Source organism: Mustela nigripes, chromosome 2, assembly GCF_022355385.1.
Source record: "Mustela nigripes isolate SB6536 chromosome 2, MUSNIG.SB6536, whole genome shotgun sequence".
Taxonomy (NCBI): Eukaryota; Metazoa; Chordata; class Mammalia; order Carnivora; family Mustelidae; genus Mustela; species Mustela nigripes.
Genome location: NC_081558.1, coordinates 113,661,728 through 113,688,802, shown reverse-complemented (window position 1 = coordinate 113,688,802; position 27,075 = coordinate 113,661,728). Strand labels below are relative to the sequence as shown.

General features: G+C 36.0%; 1 protein-coding gene across 3 annotated transcripts in view; it reads right to left on the bottom strand.

Moving 5' to 3' along the window:
• The window catches only part of MCF2L2 (MCF.2 cell line derived transforming sequence-like 2), a 254,431-nt gene that overhangs the window by 151,784 nt on the left and 75,572 nt on the right, over positions 1-27,075 (bottom strand). For all 3 annotated transcript variants that reach the window (XM_059391454.1, XM_059391452.1, XM_059391453.1), the window contains exons 4-5: positions 12,180-12,270; positions 9,593-9,712 (exon numbers count right to left, since the gene is read on the bottom strand). In XM_059391454.1, coding sequence (XP_059247437.1) covers positions 9,593-9,712; positions 12,180-12,270 — 211 coding nt within the window. The remainder of the gene's footprint in view (positions 1-9,592; positions 9,713-12,179; positions 12,271-27,075) is intronic.

The window sequence follows — 27,075 nt, the reverse complement described above, 5'->3', positions numbered from 1 at the left end:
TACCCCGCTCACGTGCATGTGTACAAGTTCTCTCTTTCTCTCTCTAAGATAAATAAATAAATGTTAAAGAAAATAGTTAAATGAAAGAGATAACTAATATGCCTAATAAAGAACTCAAAGTAACAGTCAAAAAGATACTTGCTGGACTTGAGAAAAGACTGGAGGATCTCACTAAGACCTTCAACAAAGAGATAGAAAATATTAAAAAGAACCAATCAAACATGAAAAAGTCAATAACTGAAATTAAAAATACACTAGAGGGTATCAATAGCAAATCAGAGAAGACAGAAGAACAGATCAGGGATTTGAAATATGGAGTAATAAAAAGCAACCAAGCTCTCTGCTCTGGGTAGCCAGACCCAAGGAGGGATGGCGAGAAGCAAACAAGTTAAATGGCAAAAGGAAAAAGAATAATAAAAGCTGAGAATGGATTATAGAAACTCAGTGACATCATCAAGCATAATAATATTAGCATTACAGGGATGCCAGAAAGAAAAAAGAGAAAAAAGGGGATAGAAAATTTATTTGAAGAAATAATAGCTAAAAACTCCCCTAATCTGAGGAAGGGAATAGAAATCCAGATCTAAGAGACACAGGGAACCCCCAACAAAATCAAACCAAGGACGCCTACAGTCTACACCAAGACACACAGTAATTAAAATGAAAAAACAATGATAGAGAAAGGAATGAGAAAGGAAAACAGTAACATAAAAGGGAAACTTCAGAAGGCTATAAGCTGGTTTTTCAGCAGAAACTATGCAGGCCAGAAGAGAGTGGCATGATCTATACAAAGGGCCAAAAGGAAAAAACAAAAACAAACAAACAAACAAAAAACCTATAAACAAGAATACTCTATCCAGCAAGATTACTATTCAGAATATAAGGAAAGATAAAGAATTTCCCAGACAAACAAAAGTTAAAGGAATTCATCACCAATAAACCAGCTTTACAAGAAACACTGAAAGGAATTCTTTGAGTCAAAAGAAAAGGCTATAATAGGAGTAAGACAATTATGAAATGAAAAAAATTTCATAATTAAATGCAGACAAAATAAAAGTAGTAGATGAGGGGCATTGGCTGGCTCAACTGGAAGAGCATGCAACTCTAGTCTCGGAGTCACGGGTTTGAGCCCCACATCGGGTGTAGAGATTACTTAAATAAACTTTTTAAAAAGTAGTAGATGAATCACTCACAAAACCATTAGGTAGGTTAAAGCACAAAAGCAGTAAAATAAATTATATATACAGAAATCAGTAAAGGGATTCACAGAATAACAGAATGTTAAGTATGAAATCATATACAAAAAACATGGAGGGTGGAGAAGTAAAAATTTAGTGCTTTTAGAATGGGTTCAAACTCAAATGACGAAAAACTTAATATAGACTGCTCTATGCATCACATGTTAAAAATGGACCTCATGATAACCATACAAACACACACACACAAAAGCTTGTAACAGTCACACAAAAAATAAAGAAAAAGGAATCCAAGCGAATCAATAAAGAAAGTCATCAAACCACCAGGGAAGACAGCAAGAAAAGAAGAAAGGAGCAGAAAAGAACAACAAAACAACTGTAAAACATAACAAAATGGCAGTGAGTACATATTTATCAATAATTACTTTGAATATACTTTGAATCAAAAGACATAGGATGACTGAATGGATAAAAGAGCAAAACCCGTCTATATGTTGCCTACAGGAGACTCATTTCAGACCTAAAAATATATGCAGATAATGGAAAATGGAAGAACATTTATCATGCAAATGAAAAGAAAATGAGGATATCAATATTTATATCATACAAAATCAACTTTAAGACAGACTATAACTTGAGAAAAAGAAGGGCTCTACATGATGATAAAGGGTACAATCCAACAAAAGGATACAACAATTGTAAATATTTATACACCCAACATGAAAGCACCTAAATATATGAAGTAACTATAAATAGACATGAAGGTAGAAATCAATAGTTACACAGTAATAGTAGAGATATTAACACCCCACTTACATTAGCGGATAGGTCATCCAGACAGAAAATGGACAAAGAAACAGTGGCTTTGAATGACACATTGGACCAGATGGATCTAACAGATATATTCAGAATGTTCCACCCTAAAACAGCAGAATACATTCTTTTCAAATGCATATAGAACACTCTCCAGAATAGATCACATACTAGCCACAAAACAAGTCTCAATAAATTCAAAAAGGCTGAAATCATATCATGCATCTTTTCTGACCATAATAGTATGAAACCAGAAATCAACCACAAGAAAAAATTTGGAAAGAACACAAATACATGCTAAATAACATGCTACTGAGCAATGAATGGGTCAACCAAGAAACCAAAGAAGAAATAAAAAAATACACATGGAGACAAATAAAAATGAAAATACAACAGTCCAGATTTTTGGGGTGAAGTACAAGCTGTTCCAAAAGAGAAGATTATAACGATTCAGACCTACCTCAAGAAACAAGAAAAGTCTTGGGGCACCTGGGTGGCTCAAGCATTAAGAATCTGCCTTTGTTTCAGGTCATGATCCTAGGGTCCTGGGATTGAGTCCAACATCCGGCTCCCTACTCAGCAGGAAACCAGCCTCTCCCACTCCCCCTGCTTGTACTCCCTCTCTTGCTGTTTGTCTGTCTCTCTCTCTCTCTCTCTCTCTGTCAAATAAATAAGTAAAATCTTAAAAAAAAATTTTTTTTAAAGCAAGAAAATTCTCAAACAAACCTAACCTTATACTAAAGGAACTAGAAAAAAAAAGAACAAAGCCAGAGACAATAAAAGAAAGGAAATAATGACAAGAGTGAAAGAAATGAAATGGAGACAGCTTTGTAATATGGCTTGAAGTTTGGATTTGTGATGCCACCAGCTTTGGTTTTCTTTTTCAACACTCCTTTGGCTAGTCATCATCTTTTTCTGGTTCCATACAAATTTTAGGATTATTTGTTCCAGCTCTGTGAAAAACGTTGATGGCATTTGATAGGGATTGCATTGAATGTGTAGATTGCTCTGGGTAGCATAGAAATTTTAACAATATCTGTTCTTTCAATCCATGAGCATGAAATGTTTTTCCATTTCTTTGTGTCTTCCTCAACTACCTTCATAAGTGTTCTATAGTTTTCAGTTTCCCTTACCTCTTTGGTTAGGTTTATTCCTAAGTATTATACGGTTTTGGGTGCAATTGTAAATACAAAAGATTCCTTAATTTCTCTTTCTGCCATTGATTTCTGTGCATTGATTTTATAGCCTTTCACTTTTTTGAATTCCTATATGAGATCTAGCAATTTTGGGGCGGAGTCTTTTGGGTTTTCCACATAGAGTATCATGTCAATCTGCAGAGAGTGAGTTTGACTTCTTTGCCAATTTGGGTGCATAGTTCTTTTTGTTGTCTGATTGCTGAAGCTAGGACTTCTAGTACTGTGTCCAAGCTATATTACAAAGTTGTAATCGTCAAGACAGTGTAGTACTGACACAAAAACAGACATGTAGATCAATGGAACAGAATAGAGAACCCAGAAATGGACCCTCAACTCTATGGTCAACTAATCTTTGATAAAGCAGGAAAGAATACCCAGTGGGAAAATATAGTCTCTCTAATAAATGGTGTTGGGAAAATTGGACAGCCACATGCAGAAGAATGAAACTGGACCACTTTCTTACACCATATACAAAAACCTTGATGGGACTGGAGGAGATCATGCTGAATGAAATAAGTCAAGAAGGAATAACATGGAGGACATTAGGAGAAAGAAAGGAAAAGTGAAGTGGGGGGAAATTGGAGGGGGAGAGGAATCATGACAGACTATGGACTCCAGAGAAACATCTGAGGGTTTTAGAGAGGAGGGGAGGTGGTGGAATGGGTGAGCCTGGTGGCGGGTATTAAAGGAGGACATGTATTGCATGAAGCACTGGGTGTTATATATAAACAGTGAATCTTAGAATACATCAAAAACTAATGATGTACTATATGGTGACTAACATAAGACAATAAAATGAATAAATGAATAAATAAAACTTAAAACAGATGAGAGACCTAAATGTGAAACAGGAATCCATCAAATTCCTAGAGGAGAACACAGGCAGAAATCTCTTTGACCTTGGCTCTAGCAACTTCTTTCTAGACAGGTTACAGGAGGCAAGGGAAACTAAGGCAAAAGTGAACTATTGGAACTTTATCAAGATAAAAACCGTCCAAACAATGAGAGAAACAATCAACAAAACTAAAAGACACCCTAAGGAATGGAAGAAGATATTTGCAAATGGCATATCAGATAAAGGGTTAGTATCCAAAATCTATAAGGAGCTTATCAACTCAACATCCAAAAAAACAAATAATCCACTCAAGAAATGGGAGGAAGACATGAACAGATACCTTTTCAAAGAAGACATCCAGGTGGCTAACAGACACATGAGATGATGCTCAGCACCCTCATCATCAAGGAAATACAAATCAAAACCATGATGAGATACCACCTGTGAGAATGGCTAAAATTTACAACACAAGAAACAGGCGTTGGCAAGGATGTAGGACAAGGAGAACCCTCTTGTACCATTGGGGGGAATGCAAACTGGTGCAGCCAGTGTGGAGTTTCCTCAGAAAGTTAAAAACAGAACTACCCTACAACCCAGCAATTACACTAGATACCTGCCCAAAAGACACAAAAATACAGATTTGAAGGGCTACATGCACCCCGATGTTTATAGCAGCATTATCAACAACAGCCAAACTATGGAGAGAGTCCAAATGTCCATCAACTGATGAATAAATAAAGATGTGGTATTTATATACAATAGAATATTATTCACCTGAATAATGAATGAATGAAATCTTGCCTTTTGCAATGACATGGATGGAGCTAGAGTGTATTATGCTAAGTGAAATAAGCCAGTCAGAGAAAGACAAATATCATATGATCTCACTCATGTGTGGAATTTAATAAAGAAAACAGATGAACATGTGGGAAGGGGGGCAGAAGAAAGGGAGAGAGGGAAATAAACCATAAGAAACTCTGAACAAAAGAACAAAGAGGGTTGACGGAGGGAGGGAGGTGGGGGGATGGGACAGGATAGGTGAAGGATGGGTGAAGGGTATCATTTTTGTGATGAGCCCTGACTATTTTAGGTAAGTGATGGATCACTGAATTCTACTCTAGAAACCAATACTGCACTGTATGTTAACTAAGTAACATTTGAATTTAAAAAAATTAAAGATTAAAAGAAAATAAAAACAAAGCAAGGAAGACAAACCAACAGCTTGGACTGTCATTGAAAAGGCTGAATGTAGGGGCACCTGGGTGGCTCAGTGGGTTAAGGTCTCTGCCTTCAGCTTAGGTCATGATCCCAGAGTCCTGGGATCTAGCCCTACATCGGGCTCTCTGCTCAGCGGGGAGCCTGCTTCCTCCTCTCTCTCTCTCTGCCTACTTGTGATCTCTGTCTGTCAAATAAATAAATAAAAATCTTTAAAAAAATAAATAAAAGGCTAAATGTATTTTGAAGTCTAGTTCCATCAAGTTTGGTAACATTACACTGAACTCTGTGGTGCATCAGAACAGAGAGAATGTTTTTCAGAGTCCATAGTCTCTCATGATTCATGAAGTGGCGGGGGTTTGGGAGGTTGGGGTACCAGGTGGTGGGTATTATAGAGGGCACGGATTGCATGGAGCACTGGGTGTGGTGAAAAAATAATGAATACTGTTTTTCTGAAAATAAATAAATCTAATTTAAAAAAAAAAAAGAACAGAGAGAATGTGATCATCTTCCACAGGTGAAACAGTAGTTGACAAGGTAAATGTTTAACATTTAAAAATGCCCTACTGGGCGCCTGGGTGGCTCAGTGGGTTAAGCCGCTGCCTTCGGCTCGGGTCATGATCTCAGGGTCCTGGGATCAAGTCCCGCATCGGGCTCTCTGCTCAGCAGGGAGCCTGCTTCCTCCTCTCTCTCTTTCTCTCTGCCTGCCTCTCTGCCTACTTGTGATCTCTCTCTGTCAAATTAAAAAAAAAAAAATCTTTAAAAATGCCCTACTAATAAGCCTTTAGTATGAGTGACAGAGAGCTTTTAAAAAGTTGATTTTAAGTTTAAAATTGAAAATATAATGGACAAGGTATCAATATACATTACCACATATAGAAGTAACTAAAAACATGGTATCAACACAAAGTAGATGGTCCTTCTCTCTTTAGTATAGATGTACCACATGAAAAGCAAGGCATAAATCACATATGTATCTGTATACATACTATCTCTTGGAGAGATGTGTTTTATACACAACCAGAGAAACATGTATTTGACATTTGGTCAAATGTTTAGTGCTAACTCCAAACCTTTTTGAGTGACACGAAACAATTTTCTTTATCTCTGAAGGGGAACAAGCTTATGAGGATTACAAAAAGTTCATTCATTTCTTGTAAGTCATCCCTTCCCCAGTGCTGTTACTCAGTTCAGGAAAATGGAATAAGAAGCTTATGGCTTACATTTTCTCTTAAACACTCAAGTTATTTTGAAATAAGTATTTAAAATAGAATAGGAAATACCTTTTGTGTCTGGTTAACACCCAAAATATAGGGAAGAAGTGTTTTAGGAAATTTGAGTATTAATATAAAATTAAACCAAAAGAGGGAAAATAAAAGTGGGAAAAGAAACAGAAAAATCCCTTATCTGAGATACAGTCAGTTTTCATTGAGATGGATTAAATATTTTCTCAGAGCAATTTCAGTTAAAGTGAGCTTTTTGATTTTGAACAGTTAATATGCGTATGTGATAATAAATTCAAACAGAAAGAGTTAAGCTAAATTGAAAATAGTCTTCCTCTCACCCCTACCCCCAGACCTCCAGTTCTACATCCAAGAGGCAATCACTTCAACCAGTTTTTTGATGTCTTATACAGCCTTCCCAAGGTGTGCTATTATATGCAATCACATACAAGCCACTTCTATTTTATTCAAATGGGAATATATTATCCATATTATTTTCCCTTTGCTTTTATCCCCACTTAAAAATACATGCTAGAAGACCTAAAAAAGTTTTTTTTAATGACCTACTATGTGACTTTCTTTTTACAGAAAGTATCTTGCTTTCATGATGGATGTTTTCTGGGTTTTGCCAGATTTTTTAATATTAAAGATTAAATTACTTTTTTACATGCAACTAGTGTAAAGTTTCCCACATAAGGGATCACTGATGATGACCTAAAATTTAAAGTACCAGTGTAAACTCTATGATTTCTAGGATAAATAAATATATTTAGAGAGAAAGAGACATATGTATGTCTTATGATGATAGACAAATAAGGGAGAAGGGAAAGCTCTAGCTTACAGTAGAGTACCAACTTCTGATTAGTATATGTTCAGAGAGTATTATAGTTGGGAAATCATTATTTTGCAATCAAATTAATAAAGATCATTCCAGGTAAGAATTACCAATAGGTATTAAATATAGAGAGGAATCTTTTGAGGAGCAGGGTATTTGTGTGATCTTAAAATGTTTCTCCAAAGATTCTGTATTAGTTGTAATGGAAACATTTGAGAAACTGGACAATACTTTAACTAAGGGACCAAAATTAATGTTATCAATGGGAGGGCAGATGAACACTGTGTTTTCCACATGTGACACCATAAGAAGGACATGACATCACTTAAGCAGTATTCTAACTAGGAATGCATTATCTGAATCAAATCCCGAGAAATCATCATGTGACCCCCAAATAAGGAAAGTTTTGTTTTTAAAGGACTGTATTCTTCAAAAATGCTAATGTTATAGAAGACAAAGAAAGACTGTAGAAATATTTCAGATTAAAGGAAACTAAAGAGACATGACAACTATGTGTACTGTTTGATCCTAAACTAGATCCTATATATACAAATATACATATACATATTCCATATATGTATAATATACATATCTCTTTATATTTAAACCTATCTATATATACTATGAATAGAGAAATAAATATATATATTTATATATGTATAATAGAGAAAAAGAGGTAATCTATCTATAGGAGGAGCAAATAATAAGTAAATAATAAAGCAAATGGGAATAAAATGCTAACAATAGGTGAATGAATCTGGGTAAAGAGCATAGAATGTTCTTTGTATCAATCTTATTCTTGAAATTTTTCTGAGTTTATTTCCAACTAAACAAAAACTGAAACAAAAATATATATTAGAAACTTTTCTATCACTATCGATTCATCTTACCTATTTTTTCCTTTTTGTTTTTTCTTTTTCAATTGAGATGTAATTTACATCAATCAAATGCACAGATTTTAAGGTGATAGTTCAATTAGTTCTGACAACTGTATACACACATGTAACACCATCCAATCAAGATACACATTTCCCTAGAAAATTCCCTTATACCTACTTCCAATCAATCTCCACTCCACCTCAGCCCTAACAGCAGCCATCATTGTGATTTTCTAGTTCAGTTTTGTCTCTTCTTAAATGTTACATAAGAAGAATCATAGAATATATACTCTTTAGTGGTTAATTTCCTTCTTTCAGGAGAATATTATGGAGAGTGTCCATATTGTTAAACAATACTTCACTCTTTTTTATTGCTTGTTCTTCCATTATGTGACTATGCCACAATTTCTTTATCCATTCACGTGTTGATGGACATTTGTGTTTGTAAGGGTCTTTTTGTGGACGCATGTTTTCATTTCTTTTGGTTGGGTCATTGGTTAGGTGTATGATAACTGCCACTTGCTTTTCTTGTGGTTGTATGCCATATCACTTTTGCTGGCTACAAAGTATTTAGTTGATTGTGCAGACCATTATTTATTTTTTTATTTATGGTATTCCTAACCATTTTATTTATGGTATTTCCAATCTAATCATTGATTCTTACAAATGATTTGGTAATTAATATCATTATATATACACATGTATGAGAATATCTGTAGAATAACTTTTATTGGAAGGTCAATGAGTGTAAATCCTTTAATTTTTGATAAATGGCACCAATTAGTCCTTCATATCGGTCATTACCAACTTCATTTCAGTCAGCAAAGTATGAAAGTGCCTGTTTCCCCCATCTCTGCCAAAGTTATCAGTAAAATATTTACTCTTGTCATCTTAATTTATTTTTGTTTTATGAGTATATCACATATTGGTTTTACTTTTACTCTACAGTTGCCTATATTTATTTTAGATCCTTATTTTCTTTTACCCATACTATTAAAATAACTCTCCCTCTTTCAGTCACTTCTACCTTCAGATTATATAACTGCAATACCACTTTACCCAAGTTATTCTCCAACTGAAAAACCTTCACTGGATCCCCCCTGCCTACTGAATAAAATCCAGAGCTCTTATTCTTACAGCGAAAACCTATTCCATGTTTTCTACTTTTCTTCTTCCAAACAATTGTCCTATATATAGTCCAACAAGAATGGGGCCTCCCTGTGGACCTCACGTAAAATATGTCCTTCCCGTCTCCATGTCCTTACATGTGCTCTTCACTCTATACAGAATGCCTCTCCTCTCTCTGCCTATAGAGACCTACCTCCCTTACAAACTCAGCTCAAATGTCACCTTCTAGACAGGCCCTGACCAAATGCAGACAAGATGAAAAGTCATGCTTACCGGCACTTTCATTTTAAATTCTTCTCGAAAATATTTAATGCCAATGTCAGTGAATGTCCTCTGGATAAAGCGAGATGGACGAAGGATGAATATGAGCTGCAAGTTTCCTGGAAATGCTACCTGGAAGGATCATGGAAAGTTTCAGGGCAAATGTCACATCCATTGGTCTCCTCTTGCCCAAGATCACAGACAGGAAAGTTTAAGGAGACAACACAGATGCCAAAGAATTAGAGTATATATCACAGGATTTCAGAGCTGAAAAACATACTGTTTGAAAAAAACAAACCTTTCCTTAAAAATCAAAACAAATCAAAAAACAACAAAAAAAATTCTCTGATTATAAAAGTATTTCAAACTTCTTACAGAAAAAATTGGAAATAAAAGTATATATTAGAAAAAGAAAACCACCAAAACTACCCATGATCTCATAGCCATTTTTAATATTCCAATCTAATTATTTACAGGCTATTTTCTCAACTGAAATATCTTTATCATGGTTAAATTCACACTGTAGAAATATTTTGTAACATGTTTTTTGCCCTTAATATTATACCATGAGTTTTATTTCTATTATTTAAAAATTCTTTGGAAATATTATCTTTCATGGGTGCACAATTACTTAACCAATCCCTTATTGCTAATGATTTAGACTTTTTCATACTTTTATATATCTTAATCCACATTTTGGAATACTTTCCTTGGATAGTTTCCCAAAAGAATTACTGAGTCAAAGACTTAGTATTTCAATGATTCCTGATGCATGTTATTGCCAAGTTGCTTTCAAGAAGCATTGCCTTCCTCTGGAGGCAAGTTCCTGAGAAATGAGATAACTCAGATTCATATAACAACTTAATGGCACAAACGGGGACTCCAAGCCTCCCATTGCTCATGGCTTTCTTTCCTTCTAGTGGTTCCCAAAAAGCAACCTCCTAAAGTGCTTGTTAAAAAGTAATCTGGTCTTCATAGGGCTCTCTCCTCAGTAGGGAGCCTGCTTCCTCCTCTCTCTCTCTCTGCCTGCCTCTCTGCCTATTTGTAATCTCTGTCTGTCAAATAAATAAATAAAATCTTTTAAAAAGTATTAAAAAGCAATCTGGTCTTTAGCTTGGAATATTCTGATTCACTAGAATAGGGATGAACTTCACATATCTATTTTCGACAAGTACCTGAAGAGATTCTGATTGGAAGCCAGGTTTTGGGATCCCTGTGCTACAGTGTCTTTTACTCATAAAGATAATGTAATTATTGAACAAATTAGGCTCAAGTCTTAGATTATTCAAGTATTGTCAATGGATCCTGGAAAACCAGAACTCTCTTGAGGCCAGTCCTCTAAAATATTCATGGGCCCTGTCAAGGGTCTAAAGCCTCAAGCCATCAACTACCATTGTATTTTTCCCAAAAACTAAAATTTTCCCAAAAATTTTAGCCAAAACTAAACCAAAGGAACAAAACAATCCATACACAAGGGGAAGGGAGTTTTCCTTTCCCCCAATGTTTGAAATGCAAGCTCCTAAACAGAAGCAGCTTGCATTTTGTTACATCATGGTAGGACAAATAGACTGAGACACTATTTGTATTTCTGGTTGAGGCTCTAGGTCTGAGACTCCATGTATGTGCATGTTTGCATGTGTGACTACCTTTGTAAGTAGGCATGAATGAGGCTTCTAAAGTCCCTCTCCTACCCCAGCCTCCACACACACATCACCCTACCATATCCCATCCTCTTCGGCCTTCTCAACTGCCCTAGGAAGCCTGTGCTTTGGTGGAAATGCTGGCATGGCTGCCCTGAGGTGTCTCTCCCTGCACATGTGGTTGAGTTCCCTGTCCCCACAGAGAGAAAGGATACATCTACTTGCTGAAAGGCAACAAACAGGGATCAAAATCAGACTAAATAGATGGAAAAGGAAATTCATCCAAGGTTGTACAATCTCATACCAAAAGCAAGCACATATTATATTTTGTCTGTTTTGTCCAGTATCTTTCAGTATGTGGAAAACTAATTTGAATAACAAAATGAAGGCTGGCTTACACTGGGTGACCGCCCTCACCAAAGAAAATCTAAGACAAGGATTTGGGTATAGTTTATTGAGGAAGTGATCCCAGGAAACACAGAGGAGTGGGGGAGAGTGAGAAAGTGATAACAAGAAAGCCAGTGTAATAAGATGGGGCACTGCAGGGGGCAAGAAGGGTTGGGGCTCTCTGAGATACTGTGTGGTACATATCTCAGAATTCTGAGGGGTGTGGAGGCTGGGGCATTTATCCATCAACTCCCATATCCATCAACTCCCATAACTCAGTCGTTTGTCACTCCTGGGGCATTAACTTCCCAGCACTCCCTATTCGCCCCCCATTCAGTGACCAAAGAGGTCAATAAGGTAGATTCAGGAAGATTTTGACAGGCTCAGGAATTGTCTGTCAAGACAGGCAGGTGGCAGAGGGAACATGGATGTGACCCAACAGCCTCTGCTACAAAGACCTTCCTAAAATTTGGCATAAAACAATTGCCTTTTCCCTGTGACTTTGAGAGAAAATAGTTGAACAAACAATTTAAATTACTTCTTATAATAACAGCACAAAAGTGAATATTTACAGCTATTCGTGTCAATGATGCTTTTATGGAGCTCCACTTGTCCCGTCGCCGGTCGATAACAATGATGAATCCGATGCTGGCAGCCTCCACACTGCAAAAAAGGATGATCAGTATCAGAGACCAGGTGAGACACATGGGTTCTGGGCAGCTCCCTCACCAGGATATTCTACAGCCTCTGGTACCCTGGGCTCAAGCGTAAACACGCCATGTGGCACAAGGGAAAACCTGGTCTGACTTCCCTGACAAAAGAATCAACTTCCTCTCTTCATCTAAGCCCGGCAGCCTTAACAAAACAGAATTATTTGTTGTCTCAAACCCTCTCAAGGCTCTGTTTATGGCTGGCAAGTGTCCAAAACACCCAAGGAGCACATGTGCTCAGACTTAGAGGAAAATGCACATGTCAGGTAGGAATCATATGTGTAAGTATATGCAAAGGAAAGCAAGGTTGAGCTCTGCCATCCTTCCACTCCCAAAACTGACATACATGGAGCTATCAATATGCTTCCTTAGGAGTGAATTCTAGAGGTGTTCAGAAATACCACGTTTATGGGAATTACAACCCCCTTCCAATGCCCAATGATGAACAGCCAGAAAATTATATGCACAAGAAGATATTATTCTCATCAAGAATGAAAGGAAGCTGTTTTACTCCCTTCCAAGTCCTCAAAAAATTCTTTTAAACTAATATCCCCCAAATGAAAACATTTTTCTTCTTTCTCTCTTTGGGAGGAACTATTATATACAGGAAAGAGCAAAGGCTTTGGATTCTAGTGGCTTAGATCCTAGAGCTGCCACTTAATAGCACTGTGACCTGGGGAAGTCACCCACCCTCTCTAAAGCTCAGTTTCCGCACCCATAAAATGAAAATAATACCACCAAAAATGAAGTCCTTAAAAGCATAAATTCTGAAGCCAGATTGCCTAGGTATGAAACATTAATTCCACCATTTATATAGTGTGTATGGGGGTGGAAGGTGGAATTACTTAACCTCTATAGTTTCTAAGAGACCCCATTTGTTAAGTAGGAACCAAAATAGTACCTATCTATATGGTTGATGTAAGGATTAAATGAGTATGGATAAGAAATACACAAGAGGCTCAAAACAATGCCTGGTGCTTGGTACATATACATTGTATATATACTAATATTATGATTATTTCATATGTCCTTGTCATGGCAATGAAAAGAGATCAAGTACATGAAAAGTAGATGGCCTCTAGTAAACGTTTAATAACTCTCTAATATTAGGCAAAAGATAAGCTTTACCATAATGAGTGCCTGTATGGGGGTAAGGCAGAAGATCTAAGATCTAAGCAAACATTGAGAAAACACAAGTAGTTGATCTGAAATAGGTATTCCTGGACCAAGCCATTATCAAAGTTCTACAATGACCCAGGTTCTCTTACTGGGAACACTTTCCAGGCCACAGTACAAGGTGTGTGTGTGGGGGGGGTGGTCTCACTGGGTAAAAGAGGCAGAGACTGGGGATTATAGAAGCAAAAGTTGCTAGAACTTGAGGAGGAACATAGAGGGAACCCCAGAAATTTTCATGGAAGTTCTCCTTTAACGCTGCCAATGCCCACACCCCACTATTTCAGGCAGGACTCCAGAAGGCTGACAGAGAAGAGCAACTACACATGTGAAAACTGATGAAAAATTATAAAGTTTGTGTAGTTCTGGGGAAAGAAAGACAGTAGGCGTTGGACCTACCCAAAACAGACAGACTTTGAAGAGCAGCCTGGGCCTTCAGGTGAAACTCCAGAAAGGCAATACTCTAGGATAAATGAAACATCATAGGAATTGCCACAGGATTAAGGCTATACTCTAGGAATAAGGACCAAGCAGAAATAGACTTGCCCTAAGAAAACCTAAAAAGCAGTCTTCAAAAAGATCAAGGTGAACTACCAGTAATTTAACTTCCCATCAGATCAAACTCAATACTTTTTGTAAGCAAATAAGCCTCTATAACGTATAATCTACAATATCCAGCATAAAATATTATTAGAAATGCAAAAAAGCAAGAAGAAAACAATAAATAAGATATGAAATAGTCAATAACTCAAAGTCAAAAATAGTCAATAACTCAAAGATAATCCTGGGTTTTGGCAGAAAAAACTTTAATGTAATTATGATCAATATGTTAAAAAAAGAGGAAAGGGTAGACAAAATAGATCAAAAGATACATTATTTCAGCAGAGAATTAGAAACTATAATAAAGAATCAATGAGCCTCCTAGAATTACAAAACACCAATATCTGAAATTAAGAACTCAGTGGATTTAACAGCAGACTGAACATAGCAGAAGACAAGATAGGTGAAACTGAAAACATACAACTTGAAAATATTCAAAGTGAAACACAGAGAAATAGGATAGAATGTTAAAGAGATATGGGCCATAAACAGAGTCCCAGAGGGAAAGGAGAGAGAGTATGTTACAGAAACAATATTTTAAAAAGTAACAATGAAGAAATTTCCATATCTGATCAAAGACATCAATTCACAGATTCAAGCAGCTCTTCTAATACCAAGCAGGATAAATACAAAGAAAGCTTCATCCAGACATATCAGAGCCAAGTGGCTCAAAATTAAAGATAACGAGAAACCTTTAAAAGCAACCAATGGGGGGGCACCTGGGTGGTTCAGTGGCTAAAGTCTCTGCCTTCAGCTCTGGTCATGATCTCAAGGTCCTGGGATCGAGCTCCACGTCAGGCTCTCTGCTCAGCAGGGAGCCTGCTTCCTCCTCTCTCTCTGCCTGCCTCTCTGCCTGCTTGTCATTTTTGTCTGTCAAATAAATAAATAAAACCTTAAAAAAAAAAAAAGCAACCAATGGGAAAAAAGACACATTACCTCCAGGAGATTAATGTTTAAACAAAAAACAATCACTGACTTTTTAACAGAAACTATGGGAGCTACAATCCAATGGAATGTTATCTTTCAAGGAGTAACCTGAAAAAAGGGACCCTTTTAGCATTATATACCAAATAAAAATTTATTTTAAAAAATTAAGGTGAGGGGTGCCTGGGTGGCTCAGTTGGTTAAGCAACTGTCTTTGGCTCAGGTCATGATCCTAGAGTCTTGGAATCAAGCCCCACATTGGACTGCCTGCTCAGCAGGGAGTCTGCTTCTCCTTTCTCTGGTCCCCTTGCTTGTGCTCTCTCTCATTCTCTCTCTCTGTGTCAAATAAATAAATAAAATCTTTTTTAAAAATGAAGGTGAAATAAAGGTGTTTCCAGATAATTAAGCTGAGAGAATTTATCGCCAGTAGGCATTCACTTCAAGAAATATTAAAGGATGTTCTCCAGGCTGAACAAAGTGGGAAGCATGAAAGGGTAAGAAAAATTAACAGCCTGAAAAGGAGATTCAGTGATGATTAGGAAGACTTTTGTTCTTACATTGGAAAAAAAAACTATTAGAGAGTATTATGTAAGCAAAATAAGTCAGTCAGAGAAAGACAAATACCATGTGATTTTACTCATATGTGGAATTTAAGAAAACAAAACAAAAGAGTAAAGGGAAAAAAAGAGAGAAATGTAAACCAGGAAACTGACTCAACCACAGAGAACAAACTGATGGTTATCAGAAGGGAGGGGGTGGGGAGTATGTGAGAAATAGGTGATAAGGATTAAGGAGTGCACTTGCGATGAGCACTGATGGTTGAAAGTGTGGAATCATTATATTGTACATCTGAAACTAATTTTATACTGCATGTTAACTAACTGAATTTGAGTAAGAAAAAAAAAAACCTCGAGGGTAGCTGGCCAGGCTGCACAATGAATGCTGCTGACTCCTCTTCAGCTCAGTTAGTTTTCTTTATTGCCCAAAACACTGATAGTGACACTGAGGTTTGCTGACATCTAATGAGATGCAGTGTGAGATTAAGGTGCCCATAAAGCAGCTGGTGCAGCAACAACAACAAACTGGTTAAGTAAAAAACCCATATTTGGGGTACCGGGGTGGCTCAGTGGGTTAAGACTCTGCCTTCAGCTCAGGTCATGATCTCAGGGTCCTGAGATAGAGGCCCACATCAGGCTCTCTGCTCAACAGGGAGCCTGCTTCTCCCTCTCTCTCTGCCTGCCTCTCTGCCTACTTGTGATCTCTCTCTCTCTCTCTGTGTCAAATAAATAAATAAAATCTTTAAAAAAAAAAAAACATATTTGTCCTTAAAAGACATTAGGGAACACTGAAAATAAAGAAAGCTAAATAAACAAATTCCAGAGAGGGTTAAGAGTCAAGAGTTGTTTCCATAGCCAGCAACTACTACTAGAAAAGGCTTTCATTTGAAGTGGTGGTTGCTTATTCTGGTAATAGGCTAAGGAATGTCCATCCATGAAAGGAAATAATGCTACACAGTAACCTGAATCTGCAAAAAGAATGAAGAGTACCGTAAACATTGCATATATGGATAAATATTATCAGCTGTGTTTTTCATTTCACAAAAAGACTACTGATTCTTAAAAGTGAAAACAGGGGGCCTGGGTGGCTCAGTTGGTTAAGCATCTGCCTTCAGCTCAGGACCCCAGGTTCCTGGGATTGAGCCCTGCATAGAGCTCCCTGCTCAGTGGAGAGCCTGATTCTCCTTCTCTGCCTACTGCTCCCCCTGCTTGGGCTCACTCTCTCAGTGTCAGATAAATATATAAAATCTTTTTTAAAAAGGTGAAAACAATAAATATTAAATACATTATATGTGCAAAATATATATGTATATATTAAATACATGATATATAGTATTATATACTATAACACTATAGAAACCATTGCTTAAAATACAATAGAGGAAATTAAGTGGAATGCTTAAAATATCTGAAAAATTCAAAAAGAGAGCAAGGGCTATAGACTGAACATATCCTTCCAAAATTTGTATCTTGAAGTTCTAATTCAAAATGTGACTATAGTTACAGAAAGGGCCTGCAAGGAGGTGATAAAGACTAAATAAGGTGTAAGGGTGGGGTCCTAATTTGACAGGATTAGTGTCCTTCTAAGAAGAGGAAGAGACAGCAAAGATTTTTTTTTTTAAGATTTTATTTATTTGAGAGGGAGAGAATGAGAGTGAGAGAGCATTAGAAGGGGGAGAGTCAGAGGGAGAAGCAGACTCCCTGCACAGCAGGAAGCCCGATGTGGGACTCGATCTCAGGGCTCCAGGATCATGACCTGAGCTGAAGGTAGTCATCCAACTAACTGAGCCATCCAGGCGCCCCAAAGCAGAGCTCTTGCTCTGCCATGTGAAAACAGAGGAAGAATACAGCCATCAGCAGCCAGGAAGACAGCCTTCGCTAGAAACAGAATCAGCCACAACCCTGATCTTAGACTGCTAGCCTCCAGAATTCTGAGAAAATAATTTTTTTCTAAAGATTTATTTATTTATTTGAGATAGTAAGCATGCAAGCACATGTGGGGAGGGGCAGAGGGAGAGAGAAACTCAAACAGACTCCCCACTGAGTGTAGAGCCTAAGGAGGGCTTGATCTCATGACCCTAAAATCAGGACCTGAGCCAAAATCAAGAATCAATAACTGTGCCATCCAGGCACCTGGTGGGAAAGCAAATTTTTTGTTTCAGCCATCCAGTGTGTGGGGGTTTGTTATGGCAGCCAGAGCAGACTAACATGGCAGGAAAGGAGAAAAAAAAGAATGAGTCACAAACGGTACAAACAGCAAGATGGTAGATTTAAACCCAACCAATTTCAGTGATCACATTAGATGGAAATGGTCTATATTTCTCCATTTAAAAGGCAATAGTGTTAGAATGAAAATACTGATTACAGGAGCCAGTGATTATGCTTTAAATATGAACTGAAATAGAAAGAAAAAGGATGGTAAAAGGTATACTCTGCAATCACTAATCATAAGAAAGCCAGTGTGGCTATATTAACATTAAAAAAAGTATTCAGTCCAAGAAGTACTGGCAGAGACATGTGATTCACAAAGATAAAAGAGTCAGTTCATTAAGAACATATAACAATCCTAAAGATATACATATGCAGCAACATTGTTTCAAAATGAATTCATCAAAAACTAATAGAACAAGGGTGCTTGGGTGGCTCAGTCAACTAAGCTTCTGCCTTCAGCTCAGGTCATGATCCTAGAGTCCTGGGATTGAGTTCCACATTGGGTGCCCTTCTCAGCAGGGAGTCTGTTTCTCTCTGCCCGTCTCCCCTACTCATTCTCTCTCCCTTTCTCTCTCTCTCTCTCTCAAAAAAAAGAAATTTTAAAAACCTTTTAAAAAATGGATAGAACTAAAAGAAAAACAGATAAATCCACAAAGTTAGAGACTTTTCTCCTAGTAACTAAAAACCAATAAGGACATAGACTTGACTTTGAAGAACCCGACATCCAACAACTGCAGAACACCCATTTTTTTTTCAAATATACATAGGACATTTATAAAATAGTCCACTATCCTTGGTCATAAAGCTAATGTCAAAAATGTTAAATGACTGCAATCATTCAGGGTGTCTGATTACTGTGGAATTAAAATAGGACTCTATTAGTCTTTTGCTTTCTGTTTCGTTTACCTTTTTTCTTTTACAATTTCCTTCCCTTTCTTTTCTTTGGATTTAATTGCAAGTCTCTTATTTAACTTCTTAAAGTGGAAGATCAGATCATTGATTTTTAAACCTTCCTCTCTTCTAATAAAAGTATTTACAGCTAAAGCTATATATCACTTAAATTTTGATATACTGTTTTATTGTTACTCAGTTTATAAAAGTCCTAATTTCCTTTGTGATTTATTCTTTGGTCCATAGATTATTTAGAGATGGTTGCTCAACTTCCAAATAATTTGCAACTTTTCTAATCAGTGGTGACAAAAGTGAGATTTTCTTGGGGGAGGAAGGTAAACAAGCGAAGAGGTAATGCTGTAGACATTAATGGGAAAGAAGCAGAAAGGAACCTTCATAGGAATATTTCACACCCTGATTTTGCTGGTTGTTACACAGTATATAACCAGGCAAATATTCATTGAGCTATACATTAGAGATTTATATACTTTGTTACATGTAAAATGTAACTCAGTTTTAAAAACCAAGGAATTAGTTAATTCAAGTTGTGAAAAAAGAAAAATACTACAAAATTTAAGAACAAAGATCCGTCCTTATCAAGTTCCCAACATGTGTCCAGCAATGATGAAATGACCAAAACTGTTCTGCAGTAGGGCAAAAACAAACTGATGTTAGTAACAAAGAAAATAACTTTAGATAATGACAGCCACTGTACATTGAGTGCCTATTATATGTCAAGCACATTTCTTTTTTAATTTTATTTAACCTTATACAATAAATATTGTTATCACCACTTTACAGAAGGGGAAAAAAAGGTTGTTAGAAATAAAATAACTTGCCTAATATCACACCAGCAATACTGGATTTTAAACGCTGTGTTCTCTGATACCAGTGTTCATGCTCAACCCTGTCCTGCTGCCCCCTTTCAATTTTTTTCTCACAGATATGTTTGCATCCTGTGGAAGTTTTATTTTGTCTATTTTTCTGTCAGTAGTGTTTTTCTTTTCTTTCCTTTTTTCTTTGAACCAAATAATCATTGAGAAAAAAATGTTTTAAGAGGACATCTGAGGCTCTTAAGTCAGGTGGAGCTGGGAAAGGCTCAGCAAATACATATAGCACATAAACACAGGCTGTTCTTTGACCTACGAAATAAGCAGCTGATGCCTGCATGGCTTCCCCAGCCAACTGAGGGCAAATGCTCCTCACAACAATCTCTCCCTAGCTCTATGCAGATGAAGTCAGATGTATCTAGTCAGAAGCCAGAGCATCTGATCAAATAGGGTGGGATCTCCCAGGAAAATACCTGTGTACATAAAGGGCTATATTTCCTGACACAGCTGTGTACAGACCTCAGTTCAGAGAAGAGAGATAATAAATCATGACAATGATTTTGAATACAGTCAAATTCATATAGTTTATCTTGGTATAGAAAGATAAATATTTTAAACAACATGGAGTAATATCAACTACTGTGGGATTATTGGGGGTTTTCTTTCTACTCTATCCAGTTCAACACAAGTGTGAAAACCTCAACTAAACAAAATGCACAAGAAATGGGGTTTCTGGACAGCATATTTCTTGAACCAAAACTTGGCTATTTTAATCCCTATTGTTCTTTTTAACATTAAGGTCCTATGATGTGCTAGATACCCACCAAAATGCTATTCGATATAATCCATATAACCACTCTCATAACCATGTTGCTGATAACAATTGTACTTTATAGATGAAGAAACCAATCCTCAAAGATGTTTAAAAAGTAATCGTGACTTGCCCAAAATCATACACCATGTGCACAGTTAAAATTCAAAGTCTTCAGACTCTGAAACCAATGCTCATGCCACAAAATTCATACCTCTTGGTATGGAAAATGTTTTAACACTGTATTTCTTCATTTTCCAATCTCAGTATCTTCTCTGTAACAAATATAGCTGAATTTTTAATGAGTCAAATGCAACATTTTAAATATGACTAAGTATAAATGCAGAAGTATACATGATAAAGGTAAATGTGGTGTGACCCCAAAATGCTGGGGCAGTTTTATGGTGTATGTGGTATTTATTTATTTAATTAAACTCTTACGTTAAATATTTTCCTATGATTTGCCTTTTTCAGTAAGCTAGGTATGAAAAACATTTTAATTAACTGAAATTTATCTCATTGCCATAAGAACTGAGTCAAATGTAGGGTGACCATCCATCCCAGTTTGTCCAGGACTGAACAGCTTCCTGGGACACAGAACTTTCAGTGCTAAAACATGAACAGTCTCAGAAAAACCAAGACAACTTGGTAACCCCAACTCAAATGCCTAATTCCAAGCATATGACTGCTTACTGGCATACTGTTTATGGGGCTTCTTATTGGAGAAAATCAAACTACTTTTTAGTACCATTTACATCTGTTAACAGTTACTCTGTGATCTTTCATAGTTTTAGGAATTCTCTTTCAAATGGCAGTCCTCAAAGCTGTTCTTAATATAGGAGGTAGAATGATTAACCTATTTATTTATTTTTTTAAAGATTTTATTTATTTATTTGACAGACAGGGATTTGACAGAGAGAGACATAACAAAAGAGGGAACACAAGCAGGGGGAGTGGAAGCAGGGAGCCAATGTGGGGCTTGATCCCAGGACCCTGGCATCATGACCTGAGCCAAAGGCAGACGCTTAACAACTGAGCCACCCAGGTGCCCCATGTTTTTTTTTAAAGATTTTATTTAAGAACGATTAACCTATTTTTTAAAAAATATTATTCTAATTCAGAAGTAAAGAATTCATAATGCTTTTAGTCTTACAGCATTCTCTTGGCATCTTCATCCGTAAAATGGCTGGCTGACATAAGTTCTTCTCAAGTACTTCTTCCAACTTTAACATTCTATGACTCTAATTCTGTATAAAAATTTCAAGTCCTTGGGACCATAGATGTACAAATTCAGTAGGTAATTTTTAGAGTTTGGAAGAGATTATGAGATAATCCAAAATTAAGAATGGAACACATAGGGGACAATTTAGTTTGATCTCTGGAATATCTCAGAATCTTTATCATGTCTCCCCTCTCTCCTCAAACCTGGAAACTTTACCTTACCTCACCTTTTGCTATATTCTTTCATGCCTCATCAAGAGTAAAAACTTGCTTCCCATTTTCTCTATAGGAAAATAAAGGACCTTCTTTAAAATGGACTAGAAAAGATGCAGAGGATGCTGGAGTAGGAGGACCCTAATGTCACTTTGTCTCACAGATACAACTAGACAACACCCACATCAATCTGACAGAGAATTTAAAGTAGTGGTTTTAAAGTTACTCACTGGACTTAAGAGTGGAGGATCTCAGTGAGATCCTTAACAAAGAGACAGAAAACATTAAAAAGAACCAAAGAAAAATGAAAAATTCAATACTTGAAATTAAAAATACACGGAATGGAATAAATAATAGATCAGAGGAAGCAGAAGAACAGATCAGCCACCTGGAGGACAGAAATGGAAAGTAATCAGGCTGGACAGGTGAGAAGAAAAAGAATTTAAATAAAAATAGACTTAAGGAACTTGACAACATCATCAAGCATAACATCTGCATTACAGGGATCCCAGAAGAAGACAGAGAAAAGGGGACAGAAAATTTATTTGAAGAAATAATAGTTGAAAACTCCCCAAATCTGGGGAAGAAAACAGAAATCCAGATCTAATAGGCACAGAGAGCCCCCAACAAAATCAACTCAAGGAAATCCATATCCAGACATATAGTAATTAAAATAGCAAAACATAGTGATAAGGAGACAATTTTAAGAGCAGCAAGAGAAAAGAAAACAGTTGGATACAAGGAAAACCCCATAAGGCTATCAACCGATTTTTCAGCAGAAACAGCAGGCCAGAAGGGAATGGCATGATATATTCGAAGTGCTGAAAGAAAAACACCTGCATCCAAGAGCACTTTATCCAGAAAGACTATCATTCAAAACAGAAGGAAAGATAAAGAGTTTCCCAGATGAACAAAAGTCAAAGGAATCTATCACCACTAAACCAGCCCTATAAGATTTGTTAAAGGGGACCCTTTGAATGGAAAGGAAAGATTCTAAGAAGGAATAAGATAAGTAGGAAGCATAAAAGCAGTAAAATTTAGTGTATCTGTAAAAAATCCATCAAGGGATTCACAAAATACAAGAATATAAAGTATGACACCTTATACCTAAAACATAGGGGAAGGGGAGGAGGAAAGAATGGATTCAAATTTAAGTGACCATCAACTTAATATAGACTGTTATATGCAGAAGATGTTATATGCAAACCTAACAGTAACCACAAATCAAAAACCACAAATAAAGATAAAAGAATCCACATATATCACTAAAGAAAGCCAGCAAACTGTGGGAGAAGAGAACAAGAAAAGAAAGGAATGGAGAAGAACTATAAAAATAACCATAAAACGAGAAACAAAATGTAAATAAGTACACATCTATCAATAATTATTTTGAACATAAATAGACTAAATGCTCCAATCAAAAGACAAAACATGACTGAATGGATAAAAAAAAGCAAGACCCATCTATGCTGCCTATAAAAGACTTTTTCATACCTAATGAATGACACATGTAGATTGAAAAGTGAAGAGATGGAAAAGTATTTATCATTCAAATAGAATTGAAAAGAAATTGCTACTGGGGTACCAATACTTATATCAGACAAAATAGACTTTAAAACAAAGACTATAATAAGAGACAAAGAAGGACACTATATAATCATAAAGGAAATAATCCAACAAGAAGACATGACTATTACAAATATTTACACACTCAACATGGGAACACCCAAATACATAAAGCAGCTAATAACAAACGTAAAAGAAAAGATTGATATGAATACAATAATAGTAGGGGATTTTAATTATCCCATTTGCATCAATGGATAGATCATATACAAAAAATCAACAAGGAAACAGTAGTTTTGAATGACATATAGGACCAGATGAATTTAACAGATAAATTCAGGACATTCCACCCTAAAACAGCTGAATTCACATTCTTTTCAAATGCACATGGTACCTTTCCCAGAATTGATCACACATAGGCCACAAAACAAGTCTCAACAAATTCAAAAAGACTGAAGTCATACCACACACATTTTCTGACCAAGAAGCTATAAAACTAAAAAGAAGGATCTGGAAAAAGAAAAGGCTCAATTACATGGAGGTTAAATAACGTGCTACCAAACAATGAATGGGCCAACCAAGAAATCAAACAGGAAATCAAAAAATACATGGAGACAAATGAAAATGAAAATACAATGGTCCAAAAATTTTGGGATGCAGCAAAAGTGGTTCTAAGAGGAATGTTTATAGCAATATAGGACTACCTCAAGAAGCAAGAAAAATCTCAAACAACAAAACCTTTCACCTAAAGGAGCTAGAAAATGAACAAACAAAACCCAAAACCTACAGAGAAAAAGGAGATAATAAAGATTAGAGCAGAAATAAATGAAATAGAAACAAACAAACAAAAAAGAACAAATCAATGAAACCAGTAGTTGTTTCTTTGAAAAGAACAACAGGGGCACCTGCATGGCACAGTTGGTTGAGCTTCTGACTTGGTTTCAGCTCCAGTCATGATCTCAGGGTTGTGAGATCAAGCCTCATGTTGCACTCTGTGCTCAACACTGGAGTCTGCTTAAGAAAGACTCTGTACCCCTGGGGATAAAAATATATGTTTATAAAAAATTAAAAATTAAAAAAAAAAAAGAAAGACTCTCTCTCCCTCTGCCCCTTCCCCTCCTGTATCTGCTTTCACTCTCCCTCTGAAATAAATAAATAAATCTTAAAATAAAAAAAAGTCAACCAAATTGATCACCTTTAGCCAGGTTCATCAAAAAAGAAAAAACAGAAGAAAGAGAGGACTCAAATAAAATAAGAAATGAAAAAGGAGAAATAAGAACCAACACTGCAGAAATACAAAGAATTATAAAAGAGTCTTATGAAAAATTATATGTCCAAAAATTGGACAATCTAAAGGAAGTGGATAAATTCCTAGAAACATATAACCTCCCACAATTGAATCAGGAAGAAATAGAAAATTTGAGCAGACTGATTGCCAACAATTAAATTGCATCAGAATCAGAAAACCAAACAAGAGTCCAGGACCAGACAGTTTCGCAGGTCAAATCTACAAAATATTTCAAGAGTTAATAGCTATTCCAAAAATTTGAGGAGGAAGGAAACTTCCAAATTCATTCTATGAGGTCACCATTACCCTGATACAAAAACCAGATAAAGATTCTATAACAAAAGAGAACTCCAGGCCAATATTTCCAATGAACAGAGATATAAAATTCCTCAACAACTAGCAAACTAAATCCAACAATATATTAAAAAAATCATTCACCATGGTCAAATGGGATTTATTCCTGGAATGGAAGCATGATTCAATATTCCCAAATCAATCAGCATGATACATCACATTAATAAGAGAAAATATTAAAACCATATGATCACTTCAATAAATGTAGAAAAAGCATTTAACAACGTACAATATCCATTCATGATAAAAACTCTTAGCAAAGTGATTTTAGAAGGAACACATCTCAACATAATAAGGCCATATAGGAAAAATCCATAGCTAACATCATATGCATTAGGGAAAAACTGACAGCTTTTCCTCTAAGATCAGGAACAAGGCAAGGATGTCCACTTTCACTACTTTTATTCAACACAGTACTAGAAGTCCTAGCCACAGCAATCAGACAAGAAAAAGAAATAAAAGGTATCTAAATCCATAAGGAAAAAGTAAAACTTCCACTATTTGCAGATGCCATGATACAATATACAGAAAACCCAAAAGTCACCACCAAAAAACTACTAGAACTGATCAATGAATTCAATAAAGCTATAGGATACAAAATCAATACACAAAATCTGTTGCATTTTTACACACTAATAATGAAGTAGAACAAGAAGAAATTAAGAAAATAATCCCATTTACAAATGTACCATAAATAATTAAGTGCCTAGGAACAGACTTAACCAAGAAGGTGAAAGCCTATACTCTGAAAACTATAAAACACTGATGAAAAAAACTGAAGGTGACACAAACAAATGGGAAGATATTCGATGCTCATGAATTGGAAGAACCAGTATTGTTAAAATGACCATACTACCCAAAACAATCCATGCATTTAATGCAGTCTCTATCAAAATACCAATAACATTTTTCACAGAACTAGTACAAATAACCCTAAAATTTGTATGGAACTGCAAAACACCCTGAATAGTTAGAGAAATCTTGAGAAAGAAGAACAGAGCTAGAGATATCACAATCCCAGATTTCAAGATAAACTACAAAGCTACAGTAATCAAATCAGTATGGTACTGCCACAAAAATAGACACATAGATCAATAGAACAGAATAGAGTCCAGAAATAAACCCACAATTATATAGTCAATTAATTTATGACAAAGGAGGCAAGAATATACAATGGGAAAAAAAGTCTCTTCAAAAAATGGTGCTGGGAAAACTGGACAGCTACATGCACAAGAATGAAACTGGAACACTGTCTTATGCCATACACAAAAGTAAACTCAAAATGGATGAAAGACCTAAATGTGAGACCTGAACCCATGAAATTCCTAGAAGAAAACATAGGCAGTTTCTTTCACATTGGCCATAGAAACCTTTTTCTAGAAATGTGTCCTGAAGCAAGGGAAACAAAAGCAAAATTAAATTATTGGGACTACATCAAAATAAAAAAAACTTTTGCACAGCAAAGGAAACTATCAACAAAACTAAAAGACAACCTACAGAGTAGGAGGAGATATCTGCAAATGATACAGCCAGTAAGTGGTTAATACCCCAAATATATAAAGAACTTACACACCTAAACACCAAAAAAAAAAACCCCACAAATAATCCAATTTTAAAATAGGCAGAACACATGAACAGAAACTCCTCCAAAGAAGACATACAGATGACAAACAGACATATGAAAAGATACTCAATATCACTCAACATCAGGGAAATGCAAATCAAAACCACAATGAGATATCACCTCACACCTGTAACAATGGCTAACATCAAAAACACATGAAACAACAAGTGTTGGTGAGGATGTGGAGAAAAAGGAACCATTAGGCACTGCTGGTGGAAATGAAAACTGGTGCAGCCACTGTGGAAAATAGTATGGAGGTTCCTCAGTAGATTAAAAATAGAATTACCACGTAACCTAGTTAAGTCCACTACTATTTACCCAAAGTATATGAAAACACTAACTTGAAAAGATAAATGCATGCCTATGTTTATTGCAGCATTATTTACATTACTTACATTTAAATTATTTACAAAAGCCAAATTATAGCAGCAACCCAAGCATCCATCAACAGACAAATGAATAAAGAAGAGATGATATATATATTCAGCAGAATAT